Source organism: Pongo pygmaeus, chromosome 16 (genome assembly GCF_028885625.2).
Source record: "Pongo pygmaeus isolate AG05252 chromosome 16, NHGRI_mPonPyg2-v2.0_pri, whole genome shotgun sequence".
In the NCBI taxonomy this organism is placed as follows: domain Eukaryota; kingdom Metazoa; phylum Chordata; class Mammalia; order Primates; family Hominidae; genus Pongo; species Pongo pygmaeus.
Window position 1 is genome coordinate 88,873,919 of NC_072389.2, and position 14,002 is coordinate 88,887,920.

The 14,002-nt window shown below is 38.8% G+C and overlaps 1 protein-coding gene across 10 annotated transcripts in view; it reads right to left on the bottom strand.

Annotated features, from left to right (window-relative positions):
* ADAMTSL3 (ADAMTS like 3) overlaps window positions 1–14,002 on the bottom strand; it is a 388,887-nt gene that overhangs the window by 281,144 nt on the left and 93,741 nt on the right. For 8 of the 10 annotated variants that reach the window (XR_010123993.1, XR_010123994.1, XM_063652832.1 and 5 more), the window contains exon 4: window positions 9,869–9,931. The exons of the other annotated variants lie outside the window; for them this stretch is intronic. Coding sequence is in view for 6 of the 8 variants with exons in the window: in XM_063652832.1 (XP_063508902.1) it covers window positions 9,869–9,931 (63 nt within the window). In the remaining 2 variants the exon portion in view is untranslated. The remainder of the gene's footprint in view (window positions 1–9,868; window positions 9,932–14,002) is intronic. 10 annotated transcript variants of the gene reach the window in all.

A 14,002-nucleotide genomic window follows, 5' to 3' on the forward strand; every position in this document is an offset into this window, starting at 1 on the left:
GGCATGTGACCTCTAATATGCCCAGTCCCCATCCAGCCACTGTGAGGATTCGTATTATCTTCCTGGCCTCTGTAGATCAAACTGGGGGCTTGTTGGTGACAAATGACTGTCAGCTTGAAAGTAAATCAAGTCCGGGTGTGGTGGCTCATGCCTGTAATCCCAGCACTTCATGGGGCTGAGGTGGGTGGATCACTGGAGGTCAAGAGTTTGAGACCAGCCTGGCCAACATGGTGAAACCCCATCTCTACTAAAAAAAATACAAAAATTAGTCAAATGTAATGGTGTGCACTTGTAGTCCCAGTTACTCAGGAGGCTGAGGCATGAGAATCGCTTGAACCTGGGAGACAGAGGCTGCAGTGAGCCGAGACTGCATCACTGCACTCCAGCCTGGGTGACAGAGTGAGACTCCATCTCAAAAAAAAAAAAGAAGTAAATCAAAAGACATGTGTATTTATAACTGATATAAGATTCTTCACAGTATTGCTATAGAATGGCATTATTTTCCAGAAGTAAGAAACATACATACAACATGTAGCTGAAAAATAAAACAAAGCGCATTTGGTTTTTGCTATAGTCTGAATGTGTCCCTGGAAATTTTTATGTTGCAAGTTGATCACCAATGTGATAGTATTAAGAGGTGGGGCCTTTAGGAGGTGATTAAGTTATGAGGGTGGAGCCCTTAGGGGCCCTTATAAGGAGCTTGAGAGAGTTAGTTCCCTCTCTTCTGCCCTCCCACTGAGTGAGGACATACCATTCATGCCCTCTAGAGGACATGGCAACAAGGCACCATCTTGGAAGGAGAGAGAACAGCCCTCACCAGACACCAAACCTGCCGGTGCCTTGAACTCAGACTTCCCAGCTTCCAGAACATGAGAGAATACATTTTTGTTCTGTACAAATTACCCAGTCTCAAGTATTTCATTATAGCAGCACAAATTGACTAAGATAGTTGTCTTTACTGCATGCTAAGATCAGAGTGTGTCCATAGAAGCAGAATATAAGTCATTCCATGATGCCCAGTGTCTAAACTCTACTCCCTTTCCACATGTGGACTTTGCAGTATTTCAGACATAAGGTATTAGTGTATTTAAGAATCATATTCTGACTAGGTGCAGGGGCTCACACCAGTAGTCCCAGCTACTCAGCAGGCTGAGGCAGGAGAATCACTTGAACCCAGGAGGTGGAGGGTGCAGTGAGCCAAGATCACACCACTGCACTCCAGCCTGGTGACAGAGCGAGACTCCATCTCAAAAAAAAAAAAGAATCATATTCTGGAATGTACCTATGCCAGCACTAACACACAAGAAACCATGGGCCCTGCAGGAGACCATCTGAGGAATCACATGGGCCACATCTCCAGTGACAACCCCCATACAAACCAATATCATGCCTGACAATATCTAGGTTATTTTTCCCTATTAATGCAATCAGTGTTTATACCTACTAGGCAAGTAGCTTGTTCTTTTCTTTTCTAAGAATCATAACCAGGTCCTCTCAGATTGCAGCAAGAGACATACAACATTCAAATACAATGAGAGCTTTGTTTCATACTGACTTTATTTTTGTTAAAAATAAATTCTTAAACATAAAGATACTTTACATGATGGAAGATTTAATAGGATATTATCTATGCTCTTGGGTTAGTCATCATGAAGCATATATAACACAACATCAGGTAAGATTAAAAAGAGATAACTGTAGGTTGCCAAATTTAAAAGTCTGATGGAGAGGAATGGTGGGCTAGATAATACAGATCAACCATGCCGTTGAGGACAACTACAAAAGCAAAAATGTCCTCCAGGAAATTAAAGTAAAAGAAAGAGATTGTCAGACAAAAGAGAATTCATCTTCAGCAGACCAGTCTTAAAGAAAATATTAAATGGTGTTTTTAAGATTAAAGGAAGCTTGGAGATGATGAAAGAAATGAAGAGCAAAAATAAGAATGGTAAACGCAGGTAAATTAAAAGAAAAGCAACGTGTAAAACAGGAACTATAATGGATTGCGGAGTTTTAAATATTTATATGGAATTAACATACCTGACAATGACAGCCTATGAGTCAGAAGAAAGATAAATGGCCTTAAAGTATCCTCAGGTTCTTGTATCATCCGTGAAGAAGATAAAAGAATCAATTAATATTCGACTTTGAGAAGTCAAGGATAGATGTTTTAAGCTCTAGAGTTACCACTAAAAAAAACGGAAAAGAGTGTATGACTTCCAAATTAATGTATATAGGAAAAGATATAATAAGAAAACACATTCACTCAATCCAAAAGAAGGCAAAAATGGAGAGAAAAAGGAATGTAGGCAGATGGATAAATTTTAAAAGCTCATAGTAAAATGGAAGATTTAAATGCACATATATCAATTACATTAAACCCAAATAGAATAAATCACAATTAAAATACAGACTGTCAGGATAACATTTAAAAACTCAGTTATATTCTGTTTAAAAGAGACTTTCCTTAAATATAATGAACAGAAAGATTAAAAATAAAAGATTGAAAAAAATACTTACCATAAGACTACTAACCAAAATAAATCTGGCTTAGTCACACTAATTAGACAAAGTAGACTTTAAGACAGAGATGCTACATACTGTTGGAAGTTTGATTTCACTAGGATGGAACAAATTCTAAAAGTGGAAGTACCTAACAACATAACCACAAAATATATAAAGCAAAAACTGACAGAACTGTAAGAAGAAATAGAAAAATCCATAATGATGGTGGGAGGTTTTAACACAACTATCATTAACTTATCGAGCAGGTGAAAAAAATAAGTAATGATATAGAATATGGAAACAATTAAATTACAAATTGAAACTATGTAACTGTATAGAAAGCTACAACTAACCATCTCAGAATATATGTTTTTTGTATTTATGAAATGTTTATAAACATTTATCATGATCTGAGCCACATAGAAAAGTCTCAAAAATTCAAAGATTGAAATAATACAAGGTTTTTCTCTGACAACAAAGCAAAAAAGCAAGTTTAAAACTAGAAAATGTCCAAACACATTCCATAGGTTAAAAATTAATCACAATGAAAATTAGAAAATACTCCTAATGAATGAAGATGAATATATTACATACCAAAACTTGAGTAAAGCAGCTAAAGCTATGCTTGGAAGGGGATCTGTAGTTTTAAATGCACATATTTGAAAAGAAGAAAGATGAAAAAATCAATGATCTTAAACTATTTCAAGACATAGAAAAATGACAACACATACAACCCAAAGAAAGTAGAAGAAAGAAAATAATAAGGATGAGAACGGCAATTATGAAATGGAAAACAAAAATATAAGCAAGAGGATCAACAAATTAAAAAAGATTAATAAAATTAAATTCCTTGGCAAGACTATGAAAGAATAAGAGAGAAAAGTCACTAAAAATCAATTTTAGGAATGAAATGTGGAATATCACTGCAGATTCTGTAGGCCCTAAAATGGTAAGAGGATGAAAAACATCTTTATGTTAATATATTTCAAAATTTAGATGTAGGCCAAGCTGCCCTAAGGCAGGACAAACTCTTCTGAGTAATTTACCCTCCAGAGCTGCCACTGGATAGGCAATGGCTGAGATTCACCCCAAATCCCAACTTTGCTGTGCTCCTTCCTGTCTTCCACTTCTCTCACTTCCTTTTTGGGTTCCACTGGAATAAATCACTTGGATACGAATCTTCATCTCAGGTCTTCTTCTCAGAACCCAACCCAAGAAACTTACTAAACTATGTGCATGTCAAAACATTGATTTAAAAAAATACTGTTGGCCAGGCGTAGTGGCTCACGCCTGTAATCCCAGCACTTTGGGAGGCCAAGGCAGGCAGATCATGAGGTCAGGAGACCAATACCATCCCAGCTAACATGGTGAAACCCCGTCTCTACTAAAAATACAAAAAATTAGCTGGGCATGGTGGTGGGCACCTGTAGTCCCAGCTACTCGGGAGGCTGAGGCAGGAGAATGGCGTGAACCCAGGAAGCAGAGCTTACAGTGAGTGGAGGTCGAGTCACTGCACTCCAGCCTGGGCGACAGAGCAAGACTCCATCTCAAAAAAAAAATGTCATTCAAAAATGATAAAGTATTAACATGAGTTACTTCTGGGTGTGGGTACACAGGAGTTTATTATACTAGTCTCTGAACTTTTCTATTTCTCTATTTTTCTAATTAAAACAAAAAAAGGAAAGATGTGGATCAGAAGAATTTCTGAGACGTTCAAGCAGTGAAAGCAAGTGACCTGCAAAGGGAAAGGTCTTCCTTCTCCACAGCAACATCTAATGCCAGAACACAAGGAAGCAGTGCCTACAAAATCCCACAAGAAAAAAATCACCCAAGAATATTACAACTACCTAAGCCCTATTCAAGAATAAAAGCACCTCATCAATATTAAAACCTTTGTGCATGAGAGGACATTATTAACAGAGTGAAAAGGTAATCCACAGAATGGGAAAAATATTTGAAAATAATATATCCGACAAGGGGTTAATATCCAGAATATATAATGAACTCTTACAATTCAGCAACAAAAAAAAGAAATAGCCCAGTTAAAAATTGGGCAAAAGACATGAATAGATATTTATCCAAAGAAGATATATAAATGGTCAATAAGCAGATGAAAAGGTGTTCAATATCACTAATCATTAGGGAAATGCAAATGAAATACCACTTTATACCCATTAGGGAAATGTAAAGGAGATACCACTTCATACCCATTAGGATGACTATTACAAAACAAACAGGAAAAAAGTTAACTGTTAGTGAGTGATATGGTTTGGCTGTGTCCCCATCCAAATCTTGAATTGTAACTCCCATAATTCCCATGTGTTGTGGGAGGGAACTGGTGGAAGGTAATTTAATCATGAGGGCAGGTCTTTCTTGGGCTCTTCTCATGACAGTGAATAAGTCTCACAACATCTGACAGTTTTATAAAGGGGAGTTTCCCTGCACACATTCTCTCTTTGCCTGCCACCATGTAAGATGTCCCTTTGCTCTTCCTTCCTCTTCCACCTGGATTGTAAGGCCTCCCCAGCCATGTGGAACTGTGAGTCAATTAAACCTTTTTTATTTATAAATTACCCAGTCTCAGGTATGGCTTTATCAGCAGCATGAAAACGGACTAATACAGTAAATTGGTACTGGTAGAGTGGGGTGCTGCTGTAAAGATACCTGAAAATGTGGATGCAACTTTGGAACTGAGTAATAGGCAGAGAATGGAACAGTTTGGAGGGCTCAGAAGAAGATAGGAAAGTTTGGAACTTCCTAGAGACTTGTTGAATGGCTTTGACCAAAATGCCGATAATGATATGGACAATGAAATCTAGGCTGACATGGTCTCAGATAGAGATGAGGAACTTGTTGGGAACTACAGCAAAGTGACTTTTGCTATGCCTTAGCAAAGAGACTGGCATCATTTTTTACCTGCCCTAGAGATTTGTGGAACTTTGAACTTGAGGGAGATGATTCAGGGTATCCGGTGGAAGAAATTTCTAAGCAGCAAAGCATTCAAGAGGTTACTTGGGTGCTGTTAAAAGCATTCAGTTTTAAAATGAAAACAGAGCATAAAAGTTCAGAAAATTTGCAGCCTGAGATGTGATAGAAAAGAAAAACCCATTTTCTGAGGAAAAATTCAAGCCAGCTGCAGAAATTTGCATAAGCAACAAGGAGCCAAATGTTAATCACCAAGACAATGGAGAAAATGTCTTCAGGGCATGTCAGAGACCTTTGCAGCTGCACCTCCCATCACAGGCCCAGAGGCATAGGAGGAACACATGGTTTCATGGGCCAGGGCCCAGGGCCCCCCTGCTGTGTGCAGCCTAGGGACTTGGTGCCTTGCATCTCAGCCACTCCAGCTGTGGCTAAAAGGGGCCAAGGTACAACTCGGGCCATGGCTTCAGAGGGTGAAAGCCCCAAGCCTTGGCAACTACCATGTGGTGTTGAGCCTGTGGGTGCACAGAAGTCAAGAATTGAGCTTTGGGAACCTCCACCTAGATTTCAGAGGATGTATGGAAATACCTGGATGTCCATGCAAAAGTTTGCGGCAGGGGCGGAGCCCTCATGGAGAACCTCTGCTAGGTCCGTGAAGAAGGGAAATTTGGGGTGCGGGTCCCACACAGAGTCACCACTGGGGCACTGCCTAGTGGAGCTGTGAGAAGAGGGCCACCTTCTTCCAGACTCCAGAATGGTAGATCTATTGACCGCCTGCACCGTGTGCCTGGAAAAGCTGCAAACACTCAATGCCAGCCTGTGAAAGCAGCCAGGAGAGGGGCTATACCCTGCAAAGCCACAGGGACAGAGCTGCCCAAGACCATGGGAGCCCACCTCTTGCATCAGCGTGACCTGGATGTGAGAGATGGAGTCAAAGGAGATCATTTTGGGGCTTTAAGATTTGACTGCCCCACTGGATTTCAGACATGTATGGGCCCTGTAGCCCCTTTGTTTGGGCCAATTCCTCCTATTTGGAATGGTGTATTTACCCAATTCCTGTACCCCCGTTGTATCTTGGGAGTAACTAACTTGCTTTTGATTTTACAGGCTCATAGGCAGAAGTGACTTGCCTTGTCTCAGATGAGACTTTAGACTGTAGACTTTTGAGTTAATGCTGAAATGAGTTAAGACTTGGGGGACTGTTGGGAAGGCATGATTGGTTTTGAAATGTGAGGACATGAGATTTGGGGGGCAGGGGCGAAATGATATGGTTTGGCTGTGTCCCCACCCAAATCTCAAATTGCAGCTCCCATAATTCCCATGTGTCATTGGAGGGACCTAGTGGGAGGTAATTTAATAATGAGGGCTAGTCTTTCTTTTGCTGTTCTCATTATAGTGAATAAGTCTCACAACATCTGATGGTTTTATAAAAGGGAGTTCCCCTGCACAAATAATCTCTTTGCCGGCCACCATGTAAGATGTCCCTTTGCTCTTCCTTTGTCTTCTGCCATGAGTATGAGGCCTCCCCAGACATGTGGAACTGTGAGCCAATTAAGCCTCTTTCCTTTATAAATTACCCAGTTTTGGGTATGTCTTTTTCAGCAGTGTGAAAACAGACTAATACAGTGAGGATGTGAAGAAATTAGAACATGTGTTCATTGCTGGTGGGAATGTAAAATGGTACAGCCACTATGGAAAACATTACGGTAGTTCCTCAAAAAGTCTGATGTATTATCATATGATCCAGCAATTCCACTGCTGTGTATATACCCAAAAGTATTCAAAGCAGGGGGCCAGATGCAGTGGCTCACGCCTGTAATCCCAGCACTTTGGGAGGCCAAGGCAGGTGAATCACCTGAGGTCAGGAGTTCGAGAGCAGCCTGGCCAACATGGCAAAACCCTGTCTCCACTAGAAATACAAAAATTAGCCAGATGTGGTGGCAGGTGCCTGTAGTCCCAGCTACTCAGGAGGCTGAGGCACAAGAATCACTTGAACCTGGAAGGCGGAAGGTGGAGGTTGTAGTGAGCTGAGATCATGCCACTGCACTCCAGCCTGGGCAACAGAGTAAGAATGTCTAAAAAAAAAAAAAAATTGAAAGCAGGGACTCAAACAAATGTTTGTACCACTCTGTTATAACAGCTGTATTCATAAAATCTTAAAGGAGAAGACAACCCAAATGTCCACTGACAAATAAGTAGAGAAGCAAAATATAGTATATACATGCAGTGGAATATTATTTAGCTTCAGAAAAGAATGAAATTCGGGCACAGGCTACAACATGGATGAACTTTAAAGACATTATGCTAAGTGAAATAAGACAGACACAAAAGGATATATATTGTATGATTCCACTTATGAAGTGCCTAGGGTAGTCAAATTCAGAGACAGAAAGTAGAATGGTAGTTGTCAGGGACTGGGGGAGGAGAGAATAGGGGGTTATTATTTAATGGGTACAGTAGGTTCAGTTTTGCAAGAGGAAATAAAGTTCTAAAAATGGATGGTGGTGATGGTTGCACAACAATGTGAATGTACTTGATGCCACTAAACTGTACACTTAAAAATGGTTACAATGGTAAATGTTAAACAATATGTATTTTACCACAATAATTTTTTAAAAGAGTACAAGCAACACCAAGGTGTTCAAATGTTAAAAAAAAAAAAATGGAAAAACTCAGTAAATACAGCCTTTCTTTAAAAAGTTGATGATGAAATCCAACCAGCTAGGAAATGATTCAAAATTTTTACAACAGGATTATAAAAGTCCTGTAAAAGGAATGGTGGTGAGCATTTAATCCATTTAAACATTAAACTTCGAATAAATAACAGGAAAATTAGGGTGTGGAACATATACGATATGAAATTAGCATACATAATAACATAACTAATATAACTCTGGAAGGTGAATGGAAGAAAGTTGTAGGGAAATCAAGTACCATTTACTAAAATTTAAATATGAAATTTTAAAACATAGTAACGCCAATCTCCTCACCTTTTGTGATATACTTAGAGGTATCTTTAAGGAAATAATTTATTCTGCTGTGATCAAACATTCATCTCAATTTAGCAAATCCTTCAGTTTTATTTCATTTCCTTATCATCTATTAAATTCACATAAAACTAAATATTTTTAATTTAAAATGGCATGCATCATGTAATGGCATTTCTATAGCACTATGTCTATGTATTTATCTTATCCAAAACCCTATTTGTGTATGTGTATGAAAATGCTTAGAATGCTATTTACCACATATGAACACTAGTTATTTCTAGAAATTAGGATGTAGGGTGCTTTGTAGTTTTCTTTGTACCTCTTCCAAACTGCTGGATTTTTAAAACAACATCTAACATTTTTAAAATGTTAATTATTCTGACAAATAAATCAATCCAACCTGGGTGTAAAGAAGTCATCTCGCTGTGCCTTCAAAACCTAAGGCCCAAATCCAGGTCTCTCCAGTGAATGCTTGCCAAGAAGCCTGTCTTGGTGGCTGGCATTCCTGCGAGCAATATTTATGGAAACTGCCTCAGGGCATCCCAAGGCAGATCGAACAAGGCCTGCAGTCAGATGCTACAGATTATTAACTTACAGCCTCACATATTTCAACAAATGTTCTAGAATGGTGCTTTTCTGTCAGACAGTTTTGCCCCCCAGGGAACATTTTGAGATGCCTGGAGACATTTATGGTTGTTGCAACTGAGTAGAGGGAGGTGCTACTGGCATTAATGGGTGGAGGCCTGACATACAGTGCCCAGGACAGTCCCCACCACAAAGAATTATCTGACCTAAAACGTCAACAGTGGTGAGGTGGAGAAACCTGTTCTTTCTAGAGGACGTGTGTCCACACAACCAAACCTCTTTACTCTCATGATGACTTATGAAGATAAAAATCCTTTCTAAATCATTATGACAACCACGTTATTAAAATCTTCAACCTTCAGATAAAGTTATAACAATGCAAACTACTTCACTTTGGTTTATCACATTAGAGGAAAATAGTACTCTACATGGATGTAATGTTTTTCATCCCTTCCAAGCAGGTTCCTATAGATCACTTTATATATTTTCTTGCTCTCCATTTACAACCACAAGATAACCATACAAAGCTCTTAATTTCAACATACCCCAAACCATAATCAAAGCATTTATATTTGACAATCTACAGTGGGCTTCTCTTTCCAAGAAAAAAAAATAAGCACAGTTTTTCAAGTTTAATGATATCAAGTGTTTAAAAAAATTCTTTTTCGACTTTTCTTAGTGATTTACTTCCATCCATGGTTAGCCATTTCACATAGAAAAACACAGGGTTGTGCCAATGACTCATCAAGAATATTACCCAGACCACATTTTAGGGGCATAGGCTTTAAATAAACTCCCACAAGAAATATTATTTGACAGCTACCAAAGTAACTAATGAAAGAAGCCAGTGCATTGTTTCTATCTCATACCTCTCCTTCTGGGATTGGTTGGTGGTCTGCATGCTCTGGACCACCTGCAGGGGTTGTGTTGCCCTAGGTGAAAAGAGAAAACTGCGACAGAGAATTCTGCACACCTGAGATCAGTAGCACAAAAAAGTTGAAAAGCTGACAGCAAAATCCCAATTCCTTGACTAAAAATGGTAGGTGAGTGTTCCTGGTTAGGTAATAACGGCCTCACGTAGATGACTGCTGCATGGTTCAGAACCCTAACCATTCAGACCATCAAGTCTTCAGAAAGGTAGCCAGGGTTTTGCAGGTTAAGCAAAGTTAGATGTCACTTACTGACTCAACAGCATTCACCAAGCCCTATTTAGTAGCTGCCCTCAAAAAGGTTAATCTCACTGGAAGATAAACGAAAACTCATGATTGCAAGCAGGCAATACACACTGAAAGAACAAGGAAGGACAATGACTCCTCAGCCTGTGAAGTCAGGGCATAATTCTCAGGGAAGGTGTCAATTGAGCTGAATTTTGATGGATGAGAGAGTTGAACAAACCTAAAGGCGAGCATATGAGCAGTCTCTATAATTTTGGCAGAGGAAAAGAGAAGAAATGTTTGTGTAAACTTCAGTGGGTTGTAAATAGAGTTATCAAAGAAATACAGTAACTTCTATAGAGCTGTGTCATCTAAGTTATATTGTTTTCTATTTTCTTAATATGACCTTAAATTTACACTTGCCACATTTCAAGCACTTGTTATGCACATGTGACTACTGGTTACTGTATTAGATATTGCAAATATAGGAAATTTCCATAATTACAGAAAGTTATAATAGACATTAGAAAGATATAAGTAATTTGGAAATAAGGTCACAAAGTTGAAAGTAAAGCCAAAGACTTTCTTGGGAAAGAAAATTTGTGCGTGTGTGTATGTGTGTGTGTGTGTATGCATAAACATACATGCACATTCACTTTACATATGGATGTAAAATAGAACTACACATTAAATTAATCATTTATTAGATTTAATCATATATTTTATAAATTTTAGTAATATCCAGTATGGGATTTTTTTTAAATAGAATTCAAACTTTCAAAATCACCATAGAGAATAAATTTAAGCAATTTTGGTCTATTACAGCAAAGTATCAAAAAATAAAGAAAATGCTAAGGCTATACCAAAAAATGTGAAAATGATAAAGGAATAAACTACAAATAACAGAAGAATGAATATAAACCAAACAGAGCATCTTCTCTTTTTAGCACTTTTGTCTTCTATACCACTGATTTGATTTTCCACAGAGCCAATTTTGCTCTTCATTCTCTTTTCATTTTGTTTTCATAACACTTAATATTTTCTTCAATTGCATCAGTAGCCAAAGCAAATGGTATTTAAAATGTATTGTTTCTCATAATAAATTGCCTTCTATAAATTCTCTCTTTACCGCTTTAGGGCATAGGTTGTTGTTACGATGCAGAATCTTTTCACATTTCTCACGGTACTATTGATTTTTACTCCTTGTCAAACAGCAATCTATTCTAGGCTGGTATTTGCCCCCCAAACTATTGTTGGTGGATTCTCTTTGGGTGGAAAACTTTTTACTCCTCACTTGAACACTGTGGGAAATTTTTTCACACCTGGGGTTAGGGGATGAATGAGGAGCAGGTAGTGAGTCAAGATGAAAGTAATGCCATAAAGAGGATGTCACCTCTGCAGTATCTCCTCTGCATTTATTAAAGATGCTGCATCAAAGGGTTAAGGTTTCTATATGCAGTTTTCTGTTCATTCCAGTCACCATATCTCCATACCATATACATCGAATTTCCTGGCACAGCTGCCCACCTTCTTGGAAAGGACACAAACACATTGGAAAAAATTTACATCAGAAAAAAAGCACCAACACCCACAGATTTGTATTTGGTGTTGCACCTCTTATGCTTGACTTACTTGGACCATGAGCTTCCAAATATTGTTGATCCAGAGTAGGCAACAAGGCTCTATGAAGAATTATGTCCATCCCCCTATCATTTGAGACTTAATTTCCAGGTCACTATTAATTTGGGCTCTGCTTCTAACCTAGAAAATGACCTCCAACACTTGGTTAAGTCAGTATACTGGTTTTTCTTTTTCTCCATAATAATATAAAATGCCAAAATTTTAATAATGTTGAAATTATATTCATCATTGACTCAAAGCTACAATTCATCCTCACATTGTTAACTTAGTCCACTGAGTTTTCATTCTTCAAATTTCAGCTCAATTTTCCTCAGAGAAGCCTTACCTGACTTCAGTCTGTAATTACAGAATGAACCATGTGACTAACGGATTAATGTCCATCTCGAACTAGACTACAAGCTCCATAAAATTTGGGATTTGATCTTGTTTTACCTACCAGTGTGTCTCTAGCAATTAGCATTGTACCTGACATACAAGAGGGACTTAATAATATGTACTAAATGAATGCATGAATTAATAATTTAGTTAATGAACAAACAAATGCATAGAGTTAATACTTTCAGTAATAAATGAAGGAAAAGTCTTGTTTTGAGTCAATGAATCAATGAATTAAAATGTCTCCCCCAGCCAGGCGCAGTGGCTCATGCCTGTAATGCCAGCACTTTGGGAGGCTGAGGCAGGCGGATCACGAGGTCAAGAGATTGAGACCATCCTAGCCAACATGGTGAAACCCCGTCTCTACTGAAAATACAAAAATTAGCTGGGCGTGGTGGCACGTGCCTGTAGTCCCAGCTATTTGGGAGGCTGAGGCAGGAGAATCGCTTGAACCCAGGAGGCGGAGGTTGCAGAGAGCCGAGATCATGCCACTGCATTCTAGCCTGGCAACAGTGCAACACTCCGTCTCAATAAAAAAGTCTCCTCCATGCAAAAATCTGTCTGTGAACCATTTTGAAAAAGAAGGGGACCAGAGTTCTGATCAGTGAATTTATCTTTTTCATTTGTTATCTTATTTTTGTTTTTCCCTAAATTATCTGCTGGTTATGGGCACGACACCAAGCTATGATGCAAAACTTACAAGGGAAAAAGAAATATAATTTACTTAAGTCCTCAACAAGTATGGGCTCAAACTGGTTCATTTCTTTACTGCCAGTGTTAATCCTGTTTTCATTACTATTTAAGTAGAAGCTTAGGTGAAGACATTCCATCCCTGTGCAATACGGAAAGCTAATTCTGTATTCTAAGTAGCTGTGTTGAGTTACCAGATATACTGTAATTGATTAAGAAACAAAATCCTTAGGCTTGTAATAGCTAATACATGACTCTGGTTCAGCTTGAATCCATAATCTATTGGCTTCAAATTTTGTGTGTAAATACGGAGATTTACAAGGCCGTAAGAGTGGAGGAATCAGTTAATAAACAAATATCCAAAATAAAGTTTCCAGAAGTCTGGTTTCACACTACACTAGTCTTCAACATCTTTCAATGAGCACACAGTTGAAGGAACACAAACGAACAGATCACTTTAAGGTAGAACCACAAAGTGTTACATCTGGAAAGGGACTTCTGAGCTTATCATTTTTACAGATGGCAAAATTGAGGTCCAAGAGGAAGACCTACACAGTCAAGTCAATGACAAAGAGCTTGAATGAGAACTCAGTTATTTCACCTTGCAACCCAGGACTCTTTCCAAGACCCATCCTATTTGCTTTCATTAATTACTAGTCTATGGCCATCTTCCTGCCTTGGACCTCCTGCCACTACTATTCATCCTCTACATCTAGGCCAGATGTATCCCTTTAAAACATAATTTCACACCTTAGTAACACCTCCCCACTGCTCAGACCATCTAGTGTTTTCCTAATGTCCACAGGACAAAGTTCAGAGTCCTTAGCTGGGCAGTCAGGACCCTCCACCTGCGTCCTATCAACACTGTAACGTCACATCCTGCCGCACTTCCAAATGTAACAGCCACTGCAGTCCAATTGTTCTGTCCATCACAGCTCATCAGAACTGTTCTGCATGCATTTGCTTATGCCATTCTTCCTATGGTGACATGTTGACAGCTGCCCAGAATCCCCATCAATAAAGCTCTTGTTGCCTTAGCTGCAAGAGTGTACTATCAAACAGCCTTTAGCCATCAGTCTTTTCGGCGGTTGACTTAGTTGCAGGAAGGCATCTCTCTGAGGGTCACATCCCTGGCCAGGGAAA